The sequence below is a fragment of the Labrus bergylta genome, chromosome 4, assembly GCF_963930695.1.
Source record: "Labrus bergylta chromosome 4, fLabBer1.1, whole genome shotgun sequence".
Classification (NCBI taxonomy): Eukaryota; Metazoa; Chordata; class Actinopteri; order Labriformes; family Labridae; genus Labrus; species Labrus bergylta.
Window position 1 is genome coordinate 67,501 of NC_089198.1, and position 12,390 is coordinate 79,890.

A 12,390-nucleotide genomic window follows, 5' to 3' on the forward strand; every position below is an offset into this window, starting at 1 on the left:
AAACTGCTGCCGGTCTGATGAACCTCTCCTTAGAGGAGAGTGCCAACCTATATAGCTAGTCAATTAGCATTAGTGATAAGAAGTTAGAAGAGCTAGTTGATCTTGTCAACCACAGAGCCAGGCTCACCCCTAATAAAGACAGAATGTATACAGAAGACATACATCAACTATGGGCCAAAGCTCACTATGGATCAGATGATCCACCCCTTCAAGACGTAGTTGCTAATCTTATCCACCTCCCTATAGAGCAGCTTGACAGCCTGAACTCCTACACCCTCAGCACATGTGAAAAGAAACTAAAGGGCTTGGTTGAATATGCAAATCAACCAACTGGGAAGCCAACACGTACAGTTTCAGATGTTCTAGGTGAAATTCTCCTCCTTTATCAGCGCAAATCAAATGTGCAGAATGAGATACACCGGGAACAGCTAGCCCAGGTACTAGAAGAAGGACAGATCCTGTAGGACGACTTCGAAAGAATGCAGGATAAACTAAAGACCTTGCAGGAAAATTGCAAGGCCCTGCAGGAGGAGAATAAAACACTGCATGAAAGCAGCAAACTGGCCGAACAGAAGAAACGAAGTGACACGGTACCCAGATTTCAGGATAGGCAGATAAGTACTGCAGCCCCCAGATCAGCTGAGGAAACCTCAGAGGAAGGATGGGAGACTGAAACAAGCCCCTGGAGGAGGGAGATAGACATGTTGCAGGATCTGGAGGAGAGGGGAAGGCACCGCCGGGTCGACCCAGGCACAAAAGCGCCCACGTCCTCAGACCACCCGGTAAAGAGCTGGATGATTAAAGATGAAGGGCCCCCGCGTTCCGCAATACGCTTTGAGCGAAGAGAACCCTCACCCCGCAGGAGGAGAGGCTTTACTCCCCCTAGAGACAGGGAGGAGACACGGGCCCAATTGGGCACCGAACGCTACCTGTCCCACGATAGACGGCCACGTCTGAGCCGAACACAAACCCCGCCACGGTTACAACCCTACTACCGTGACAACTACAGGGCTTACGATTCGTCAGACGAATCGGACGACCCTTGCTAGCCTTCGGGTCAGGGCCTGCGAACCAGGCAGATAGAACCTCAGGCCAAAGATCTGAAGCGTTTTGACCCAGATAGCCCAGATTCAAGTATTAACGACTACCTTAGAGAAGTTGACCATTGTCTCCTTGACCTGCCTCATGCGTCCTCACATGAAAAACTGAAACGGATCTGGAAGACTACGGCTAGGAGTGTCCGTGACTTCATGGGGACACTCCCACCAAAGGTCCGATCCTTGCAGAAAGGAAACAAATCTGTTAGTCAGCACTTACAAACTGCCAAGCAGAAAGTGTTGGACATGTTTGAATTAATTCAGGGAGCACAGGTAAGCATGGAGCAAGACATATCGTCAGGATATGACTCTGATCCTGGACCAAGCCCCTTAAGAGATCAAACAACCCTGCTGAAAAAGCTCAGTAAAGAACCGAGCAGCCAGGATAACCCAAGGACTGAGGAAATAAGTCTAGTTTTCCCTGATTTTGACTGTGGAGCCCCGCTCCTTGGGGAAACGCCCCAGTTCTCTGACAACTGTGACACCCTTTCACACCTTCACAGGTTTGAATCACCACATAGGAAGGGGGGTGACTTCTCAGCCCCCAGAGGCAGAGATAACACCAGGCCCCCTCCTGCTACCTGTAGGTTCCCATTGCAGGATTCACAGCTGAGGAATATCCAAACCTCAGATGACTGGGATGGCTCCCTTCTACCCAGAGATCAAAGAATGCGCATAAGGCTCATTGAATCTATGGCACAGGATGTAGAGCGGTTTGATCCAGATAACTCAGACCTCTGCATCGATGATTACGTCGGAGAGATTAACCTGTGTCTCAGTGAGGTACCTGATGCATCCACAAGAGAAAAACTCAGGCTGATCTGGAAGACAACTTCCAAGAGTGTCCATAACTTCACGACTACCCTTCAGCCTGAGGTCAGATACCACTACTCTGCGCTCTGCAATGCTTTGCGCCAGGAATACTCCACCTACATTGACCCTGCATCTGCCCTTCTTAGTGCTTTCAGTGTCTTGCACCAGAAGCACGAGGCCCCCAAAGATTATTACTGGCGACTAAGATCTGCATATTTCCAGGGACGTGAGGCTCCAGGTTTGGAAGAGAACCCAACTTTCAAGTCCATCTTCATGCACAATCTGCATGGCTGCGTGCGTTCAGATGTCACCCTGCATAGTCGTACACATCAGCTTAGTATGAAAGAGATCAAGAGATTCGCACAGGCGGTTTGGCAGACACGCTTACGTCACGTGTCACCTGAGGGCAACAAGTTGGCTTGTGCTAAGAATAAGAGACCATATCACCGGCAGAATAGAGAACAGAGCCAGGGGGGTGAAGGTGGGACTCAACCACAGAGTAGGTTCCAGCCTGGAGAACTGATCGCTACCAGATCTGAACGGAACTCTCGGGATGGCCGTAGTCTGAGACAGAAGGGTAGGTATAATCGGAGTTCCTACGAGCTCCCTAAGGACTCCCTCGCTTACAGAGAACCCGATTCTGACTCCACATAGGAGTGGGGGTGTAGCCTCCATTGTAGAAACACAACAATGTCACTCTACCGACATGAATATTTCCTAGTCCCTGTTTTGTGTTTTGACATTGGTAGGGAGACACATAATGTACATTTACACACCTACATGCCACAAACACCTTCCCACAGGCTTACTCCTGCCCAGGCTAGGAGTTAGCCCACAAATCTACACCTTATACTCTTCTCTTTCTCCCCTCCTCTTGTCTGTTTGTTTCATTTGTTTTGTTAAGGAATGCACCTTGAGTAGCAAAGCTTTGCTAATGCCTGGTTATGTTTTATGCCTAGCTTTAGACATAGTTAGACAGTCTGCCCAGACTTTGCCTCAGTGTCTGCCCAGACCGAATGCCTCTCAAAATGTATGGACTTTTTGCTCACTAACTATTTGAATATTTGTCTCCTAACACATGGACTGTTGGCCCTATTTGCCCTAAAGACCGCGACCCGCAATCCCATTCTTCAGGACAAAGGGGGGATGTTGGGCCACGCAGGCTTAGGACAGTCAAACAATGGACTTGGGCCTGCACCTCTGTAAAAGCCTCATTTGAGTTATTCACTGAGATCACAAAGAGGCCTAAAAGGACTCTTAATCCCAGAATCCCCTGCGGTACTTCACACCTACGCGTGAAGTAAGGGGGGACCGGAACCTTTCTCTCCTCATTGGAGGGGACCTGAGGTAGACCCCACATGGAGCAGGCCAGGCTACAAAACTCCAAGACTTCCATTGCTCGACCTCTTATCACGCGCTGACTTCTGGTGCTCGGAGATCCAAGCTGATCTCCTGTTTCCTGCAACCATCTTCCTTTGTTTTAAGTTTTTGGCGCGCAGGTAATCCGCGGTCGGCAGTGTTCTAAATTCCGAGCTCGGATTGTCCAGTGTACGCATCTCAGTTTCTCGGAGAGCGTCAGACTATAACAGATTATCAGAAAGATAACGGTCTTATTCCGTCCTGCAACGAAAGGACATCAAAGGACATCTTTCCACTCGACGGAGAACCAACGAAGCCGCTCTCGCCGTAAGGGACCCTCGCCGCCATCAGACGCCTCTGCACCAGGACGGACAGAAGATCTGCTCCATCGCCGGACTCTTTTCCTTTCACCAATCGCGGACAAAGCGATTCACAAGTGAGGCTTAATTAGGTCTGGGCAGAATTAGCTTTAGAGAGTGTTTTTAACAATTGTTGATCGAAGCAGAAACTGTCATTTTTATCTTTGTTGGACCGCTGCGTCCTGAGTTTTAACTGTTTAAAACTCTTGTTGTTGTTTCGGACCGCTGCGTCCTATATGTGTTTAGCGTAACAACTTTATAACCGGGTATTACTCTTCTGATCAGAAAGGCCAGTGTAAGCCGTATTAACCTGAATTCGGCTATTGGTTTGTTTCTGTGAATGAAGGGAATTACTCCGAGTTGTGGCACGGGAGTCGGACTGTGATCCGGCCTCTTCAGGCACGCATTTCTCTTTTATTCTATTTTATTTCCCCTTCTACGAACACACATACACACATATTCCTGTGTAAACGTACATCTGGAGACCAACTCCACCACCGCACCATTACGCACAGAGATCTATACACTCGCGGCTATCCAGACGCCTCAGAGACACAGATCATGTAGGGCCGAACTCAGTCTCTTTTAGACCTTAAGGCCTTTGTTAGGTGTGTGCCATCGGAAGGGCGACCACGTGGGACGAAGTAATCTTCCCCCCCCTTCTCTCTCCCTTCCATCCACACGCGCACGCACCCAGGTCTTTGTTAGGTTTGCGCCATCGTGAACGACCACGTGGGTACGAAGCCATCTTCCCCCCTTTCTTCTTCCCCCTCTCTCTCTCTCTCTCTCTCTCTCTCTCTCTCACACACACACACACACACACACACACACACACACACACACACACACACACACACACACACACACACCTACATTCACACCCCTTCCACAAGCCTTTGCTTGATAATGTTTGTTGCTTAGATTAGTTTATAATAGTTATTTGTTTAATTAAGTTCATTGATTTTGGATTGATGTTGCTTTGTTTAAATAAATTCTGTTATAATTTAAGAGAGCAGTTGTTTGTGGTTACTGGTGTATTTGCATTGTGATATAAGCTGGGTGCGAAGGCTTTGTGTACGGATTTCACGCCTTCAATTTATTAAATATAGTTATTCATTATTAATAATATTAGTAACTAAATAACTAATTTGAGACTGATTTGAGTGATATTTTGGTTATATTTACCTGAGTACAGGTTGGTGCCCCAAAACGAGATTAAACATAGTTTAATGATATTTTATTTATATTATTAATAATTAAGTATAATTATTAAAGAATATAACCAAAGTTGACTTGATACAACCCCAACATCTGTATATATATATTTATTTCTCGTTTACTAGACATAGTTCTGTTTACATCTGGTCACTACTGCACATAGTTCTGTTTACATCTGTTTACATCTGTTAGTCCGATCACTGTCCACTTATATCTACTCTTTTATATTTTGTATTTTTAAGTTAAGTTTAAGCTTTAAGTTGTATTTAAATTGACACTTTATATTTAGGTTAAAATGTTTCATTTACTTGCACTGTTGTTAATTTACTGCTCTGTGTGCCTTTGAATTGCCCCCCGGGGACAAATAAAGTTTTTTTAATTGAATTGAATTGAATTGAACAGTAAGATACAGTAGGCTACAGTAAGATACAGTGAGATACAGTAAAGTTTAGCCTTCAATCTTCACAGCTGTGATGCATTCAGTGTCTGTGGTTAAACTCAGTGTTTTTTTCAGGTGGTCTCACTGCCCTTGCTGCCCGCTGTGCTGGTTTTTAAAGATAGAACCTTCTTCACCTTCGACGGTGAGACAGAAAACTTACCACTTTCTCTGAAAACTTTAGAAAAGAGTCCAGACGTGTATCTTATGGAACAAAGTCTATTTGTTTTTCATTTAAAGATAAAGAAAGAGGCCTCAGTGGACTGACAGGTGCTCATGTGAACTGCTTCTGTCTCTTTTTCTTTCAGAGGAAGTCGACGGAGATCTGAAGTCATGGATCAACAGAGAACGTTTTCCATACTACTTAAAGATTGACAGCTACACCCTGTACGCCATGGGTGAGACAGGTAACATCCACACAGCTCAGTGTAATGTCACCGCTCAGGTAGACACCTTAAACAAGCAGAAACACATTGAACTTCAACCAACTGAACTGAACTCTTATTGTGAAAAGCCTCAATTAGTCTGACAGGAGAGGAAGCTGGAAATTAAGTACTTCCTGTTTGATGATTGATTTTATTTGTACATTTTTGAGAAGCTACATTCAACACAAACAACAAAAAAGAAAATTAATAACAGAAAATTAAACACACACACACACACACACACACACACACACACACACACACAACACTAACTTTTGATCATGTTTTTACAATTATATAATCTTTATTGTGTTTCTAAAATAATATATTATTGATGTTTTTAACGTTTCTTTGAAAGTGTTTTTAAGATAAAACATTTCTAACAATGGTTTTGTAATACCGTATTTTTACTTTATATATATTTATATGATAATGTTCATGCCTTCTTGAGAATGTGTCTGATACCTCGTGATACCAGAGACACTACGAGAGTGCTGTTCATCTTCAGCAGCAGCTCACAGAGCTCACACGTCTTCTCATGAATATTCTGGTTGTATCATAGCTTTGACATATTTATTATTGCAGGTGGAATTTATGATTACATTTACTTGTCTTATAAATCAGTGTAAGCTCTTAGGGATTTGAACACTAACTGTGCAGAGGTATGTTATTTATGGACCAAAATGTAAGCATATCTTTTTATCCTTGAAACTGAAAGTCCTGCCATCACAAAAGTAAACATGAACCAGACGTGTTCATTGGCCCTCTAATGTACATTATAGAATACATATCATTCAAACAGACCAGACTGCATTCTCTAGTGCACAGCAGCATCTAGTGGACACCAGAGGAACTGCAGCTGCTGCTGAAGCTGCTGATTGGTTGGTGGGGAGTGACTCTGTCTTTTTCTCCCAGGTAAACTAGTGGTGTTGGTGCTGGTGGAGAAAAGGCCATGTGACAAAAGTCTGAGGTAAGATTCCAACATTCAACAGTAGCCAGGTAAACAAAAACTATGACATCATGTGTGATGCGTTTCCTGTTACCTGCTCAGGTATAAAACTCTCCTGGAGAAAGTGGCTGCAGATTACAGAGAGACCTACAGCAGGTCAGAGCCTGTCTGTCTGTCTGTCTGTCTGTCTGTCTGTCTGTCTGTCTGTATGTTTGTCTGTCTGTCTGTCTGTCTGTATGTTTGTCTGTCTGTCTGTCTGACTGCCTGCCTGTCTGTCTGTCTGTCTGTCTGTCTGTATGTCTGTCTGTTTGTGTGTCTGACTGCCTGTCTGTGTCTCTGTCTGTGTGTCTGTGTGTCTGTCTGTCTGTCTGTCTGTCTGACTGTCTGTCTGTGTCTCTGTCTGTGTGTCTGACTGCCTGTCTGTGTGTCTGTCTGTGTGTCTGTCTGTGTGTCTGTGTGTGTGTCTGTCTGTCTGTCTGTCTGTCTGTCTGTCTGTCTGTGTCTCTGTCTGTGTGTCTGACTGTCTGTCTGTGTCTCTGTCTGTGTGTCTGTGTGTCTGACTGTCTGTCTGTGTCTCTGTCTGTGTCTGTGTGTGTGTCTGTCTGTCTGTCTGTCTGTCTGTCTGTGTCTCTGTCTGTCTGTCTGTCTGTGTGTGTGTGTGTGTGTGTGTGTGTGTGTGTGTGTGTGTGTGTGTGTGTGTGTGTGTGTGTGTGTGTGTGTGTGTGTGTCTGTCTGTCTGTCTGCGTGTCTGTCTGTCTGACTGACTGCCTCTCTGTCTGTCTGTCTGACTGCCTCTCTGTCTGTCTGTCTGTCTGTCTGTCTATTCCAGGTCCTTCTATTTTGGTTTCATGGAGGACTCTAATTACATTAATGGACTTGTGATGGAGTAAGTTTGAGAACCGACTCACTAACATCTCTAGTCACTAACATCTCTAGTCACTAACATCTCTAATCACTAACATCTCTAGTCACTAACATCTCTAGTCACTAACATCTCTAGTCACTAACATCTCTAGTCACTAACATCTCTAATTACTAACATCTCTAATCACTGACATCTCTAATCACTGACATCTCTAATCACTGACATCTCTAATCACTAACATCTCTAATCACTGACATCTCTAATCACTGACATCTCTAGTCACTGACATCTCTAATCACTAACATCTCTAGTCACTAACATCTCTAGTCACTAACATCTCTAGTCACTAACATCATAGTCATAGACGTGGTCAGAGACTCTCATTGGCTCAGGTAAGATGACTGATTGTGTTTGTGTTTCTTGCCATCAGTGATGTCATTGTTCCCTCCTTCGTCGTTGTAAATCTGTCCAATGACGGATACTTCCTGCCACTTGTCGCTGTGGAAACAGAGCGTCACCTGCTGGACTTCTTGGACGGGGTTCTGGACGGCAGCGTCCAGGTGAGTGAGGACGCGTTTGTAGGAGACTTTTATTCTGAAATTCTAAAAGGTGAATGTGTGAACTATTTCCTAACAGGCTCTGGGAGGAAACAGCGTTTATCAACGCATCAGACGAGCTGTTCATGGTGTTAAGACCACACTGCAGGTGAGTCTCATTACTTCCTGTTTCCTGTTTCCTCTCAGTGATGTCTGACTCTCGTCCTGTCTTTGGTGCAGCCTGTGTTCACACAGGCGCCGCTGCTGGTCTGCGTCCTGGTGGGCATTCTGCTCACCCTCCCCGCCGTCTTCTGCTACCTGTGCCTGAAGAAACGACCCACCATTTGTGAAGACGAAGACGATGGCGACGGTGCGCTGTTAGCTCCAGCAGTCCAGCGCCACATAAACAAAAAGTCTGACTGAAGAATAAGGAGGAAGAGAGGAAGTGATCAAGAATAAAAGATGGCATCATGTTGGTGTGAAATGAAATGAAAACAGTTTGAATCATCAGCTCTGAATTAAAATAACTTAAAGTCAATTCCAGTAAAAGTCTGTTTTGTTGATGATGTTTAAGCTTCAGGCTAGAGAAACATGATGCAGCCAAACAGCAGGGGGAGCTCATGCTCCTGTCACTGCCATTTTCACACCACAGAAGAAGAGGGGGACAGGCGCCAGTGTCCAGTGCTGAAAAAATATCTAATGTAAAAAAAACTGCAGTTCCTCCAGTGTCCACTAGAGTCTGTCTCCTGCAGTGAGTCAGTCCTCATAGAGCCCCATGTTAAAATGTCTAACTTTACAGCTGCAGTTCCTCCAGTGTCCACTAGAGTCTGTCTCCTGCAGTGAGTCAGTCTCCATAGAGCTCTATGTTAAAATGTCTAACTTTACAGCTGCAGTTCCTCCAGTGTCCACTAGAGTCTGTCTCCTGCAGTGAGTCAGTCCCCATAGAGCCCCATGTTAAAATGTCTAACTTTACAGCTGCAGTTCCTCCAGTGTCCACTAGAGTCTGTCTCCTGCAGTGAGTCAGTCTCCATAGAGCTCTATGTTAAAATGTCTAACTTTACAGCTGCAGTTCCTCCAGTGTCCACTAGAGTCTGTCTCCTGCAGTGAGTCAGTCCCCATAGAGCTCTATGTTAAAATGTCTAACTTTACAGCTGCAGTTCCTCCAGTGTCCACTAGAGTCTGTCTCCTGCAGTGAGTCAGTCCCCATAGAGCTCTATGTTAAAATAAACATGTTTACATCCTGGTATGAAAACAGTTTGAGTCTCTAGATCTCATTTCTCTCTTCAACTGTACGGGCTGAATGTTTATACAACTCACCTGTTTACATTATATTAAGGCTCAATGGGATGTAGAATTAGGGGGCGTGGCCTTTAATAGAACTCACCTGTTTACATTATATTAAAGCTCAAAGGGATGTAGAATTACAGAAGAAAAACAAATATATGTAGACAGTGATTAATATACCTGGGCAGCCCGCTGCAGAATGTTAAACTGTGATGTGATTGGAGTATCAGTCACACTACATTTATACCTGTTTGAGGTAGAAGTCTTAGACCCCAGGTATCAGTATGCTTTTAATAAACTGCAGCCAAACTTCTACACACTAAATTGCACCAAAACATTGTCAACATTGGAGTTTGTGTTACAGGTGTGTTCGTGTAGCCGATGCAATGATGCATTTATTCGTCTCGTGCGCACCTGACCGATGAAACAGGTGATTCCATCGATCATTAAAATAACAGAGATCATTATTCATGTATGACAACTTCATACTCATTAAAAGTGTTCATGATCTCATCGTTCAGGGTAAACTGAAGGCAGGAAGATCCGTTTTACAATAAAAGCTTCAGCGCCACACCAGGGGCTTTTATTTCGGAGGTGTGTCAGTCAGACCGGATGTTGAGGTAACAGAGAGTGCTAACAGCTAACGGCTAGTTAACTGTGTTACACTCGGTGACTGTGGTCACTCCCTCCCTCTCTCTCTCTCCCTCTCTCTCTCTCTGTCTCTCTCTCTCTCTCTCTCACCTGCAGCTCACCTGAGGACGCTTCTGGAAGCTGCTCGTGCACGCGCTCTGTCTCCATGGCTACGGAAGACTTCTATGAGGTATGTGAGCTAATGCTAACACGCTAACGTTAGCTGACCGCAAAGTTGAGTGAAGTTTGTAAAGTTTGTACCTGAGCAGGTGTAGAGCAGCAGACAGGTGGAGCAGACTGGACAGGTATCAGCTGGTTAACTCACTTAGTTAAAGAGCGGGAGAGTGAAAAACTACAGTTAGCTTCTGTGACTAGCCTGCAGAGTTAGCCTGTTAGCTCAGTGTTAGCTCAGTGTTAGCTCAGTGTTAGCTCATAAACTGGACTATTAAACTTATAAACACTTTAAGAAAAAGTATTAAACTTTATGTTTAATGATTAAAAACAGTATTTATTAATGAACATGTTTTATCCTGTTACTTTAAATAAGTCTGTAGAGTGTGTACTGTAGGGTGTGTGTACTGTAGGGTGTGTACTGTAGAGTGTGTACTGTAGAGTGTGTACTGTAGGGTGTGTACTGTAGAGTGTGTACTGTAGAGTGTGTACTGTAGGGTGTGTGTACTATAGAGTGTGTACTGTAGAGTGTGTACTGTAGGGTGTGTACTGTAGAGTGTGTACTGTAGTGTGTGTACTGTAGGGTGTGTGTACTATAGAGTGTGTACTGTAGAGTGTGTACTGTAGAGTGTGTACTGTAGTGTGTGTACTGTAGGGTGTGTGTACTGTAGAGTGTGTACTGTAGTGTGTGTACTGTAGGGTGTGTGTACTATAGAGTGTGTACTGTAGAGTGTGTACTGTAGGGTGTGTACTGTAGAGTGTGTACTGTAGAGTGTGTACTGTAGGGTGTGTACTGTAGAGTGTGTACTGTAGAGTGTGTACTGTAGTGTGTGTACTGTAGGGTGTGTGTACTGTAGAGTGTGTACTGTAGAGTGTGTACTGTAGAGTGTGTACTGTAGGGTGTGTACTGTAGGGTGTGTACTGTAGAGTGTGTACTGTAGAGTGTGTACTGTAGTGTGTGTACTGTAGGGTGTGTGTACTGTAGAGTGTGTACTGTAGTGTGTACTGTAGAGTGTGTGTACTGTAGAGTGTACTGTAGAGTGTGTACTGTAGAGTGTGTACTGTAGAGTGTGTGTACTGTAGTGTGTACTGTAGTGTGTGTACTGTAGAGTGTGTACTGTAGAGTGTACTGTAGTGTGTACTGTAGGGTGTACTGTAGAGTGTGTACTGTAGAGTGTGTGTACTGTAGTGTGTACTGTAGTGTGTGTACTGTAGAGTGTGTACTGTAGAGTGTGTACTGTAGAGTGTGTACTGTAGGGTGTACTGTAGTGTGTACTGTAGAGTGTGTACTGTAGAGTGTACTGTAGAGTGTGTACTGTAGAGTGTGTACTGTAGAGTGTGTGTACTGTAGTGTGTACTGTAGTGTGTGTACTGTAGAGTGTGTACTGTAGAGTGTACTGTAGTGTGTACTGTAGGGTGTACTGTAGAGTGTGTACTGTAGAGTGTGTGTACTGTAGTGTGTACTGTAGTGTGTGTACTGTAGAGTGTGTACTGTAGAGTGTGTGTACTGTAGAGTGTACTGTAGAGTGTGTACTGTAGAGTGTGTACTGTAGAGTGTGTGTACTGTAGAGTGTGTGTACTGTAGAGTGTGTACTGTAGAGTGTACTGTAGTGTGTACTGTAGGGTGTACTGTAGTGTGTACTGTAGAGTGTGTGTACTGTAGAGTGTACTGTAGAGTGTACTGTAGGGTGTACTGTAGTGTGTACTGTAGAGTGTGTGTACTGTAGAGTGTGTACTGTAGAGTGTGTACTGTAGAGTGTACTGTAGGGTGTACTGTAGGGTGTACTGTAGTGTGTACTGTAGAGTGTGTGTACTGTAGAGTGTACTGTAGTGTGTACTGTAGGGTGTACTGTAGTGTGTACTGTAGGGTGTGTGTACTGTAGTGTGTACTGTAGAGTGTGTGTACTGTAGAGTGTGTACTGTAGAGTGTACTGTAGTGTGTACTGTAGGGTGTACTGTAGTGTGTACTGTAGGGTGTGTGTACTGTAGAGTGTACTGTAGTGTGTGTACTGTAGTGTGTGTACTGTAGAGTGTACTGTAGTGTGTGTACTGTAGTGTGTGTACTGTAGAGTGTGTGTACTGTAGAGTGTACTGTAGTGTGTGTACTGTAGTGTGTGTACTGTAGTGTGTGTACTGTAGAGTGTGTGTACTGTAGAGTGTGTGTACTGTAGAGTGTGTACTGTAGAGTGTACTGTAGTGTGTGTACTGTAGTGTGTGTACTGTAGAGTGTGTACTGTAGGGTGTACTG

General features: G+C 44.5%; 2 protein-coding genes across 4 annotated transcripts in view; both read left to right on the top strand.

Annotated features, from left to right (window-relative positions):
• LOC110003964 (protein disulfide-isomerase tmx3a-like) overlaps positions 1–8,595 on the top strand; it is a 19,013-nt gene extending 10,418 nt beyond the window's left edge. Inside the window, exons 9-16 of one of the 2 annotated variants that reach the window (XM_065953408.1) lie at positions 5,361–5,427; positions 5,591–5,689; positions 6,623–6,677; positions 6,759–6,812; positions 7,486–7,542; positions 7,952–8,081; positions 8,158–8,226; positions 8,298–8,595. In XM_065953408.1, coding sequence (XP_065809480.1) covers positions 5,361–5,427; positions 5,591–5,689; positions 6,623–6,677; positions 6,759–6,812; positions 7,486–7,542; positions 7,952–8,081; positions 8,158–8,226; positions 8,298–8,480 — 714 coding nt within the window. In that variant the 3' untranslated portion in view covers positions 8,481–8,595. Of the gene's footprint in view, positions 1–1,257; positions 3,706–5,360; positions 5,428–5,590; positions 5,690–6,622; positions 6,678–6,758; positions 6,813–7,485; positions 7,543–7,951; positions 8,082–8,157; positions 8,227–8,297 lie in introns of those variants that run through there. The other variant, XR_010666206.1, reaches the window with a different exon arrangement.
• Positions 8,596–9,940: 1,345 nt separating this feature from the next.
• The window catches only part of cdyl (chromodomain protein, Y-like), a 38,724-nt gene continuing 36,274 nt past the window's right edge, over positions 9,941–12,390 (top strand). Inside the window, exon 1 of one of the 2 annotated variants that reach the window (XM_065953410.1) lies at positions 9,941–10,161. In XM_065953410.1, the coding sequence (XP_065809482.1) occupies positions 10,138–10,161 (24 nt within the window). In that variant the 5' untranslated portion in view covers positions 9,941–10,137. The remainder of the gene's footprint in view (positions 10,162–12,390) is intronic. The other variant, XM_065953409.1, reaches the window with a different exon arrangement.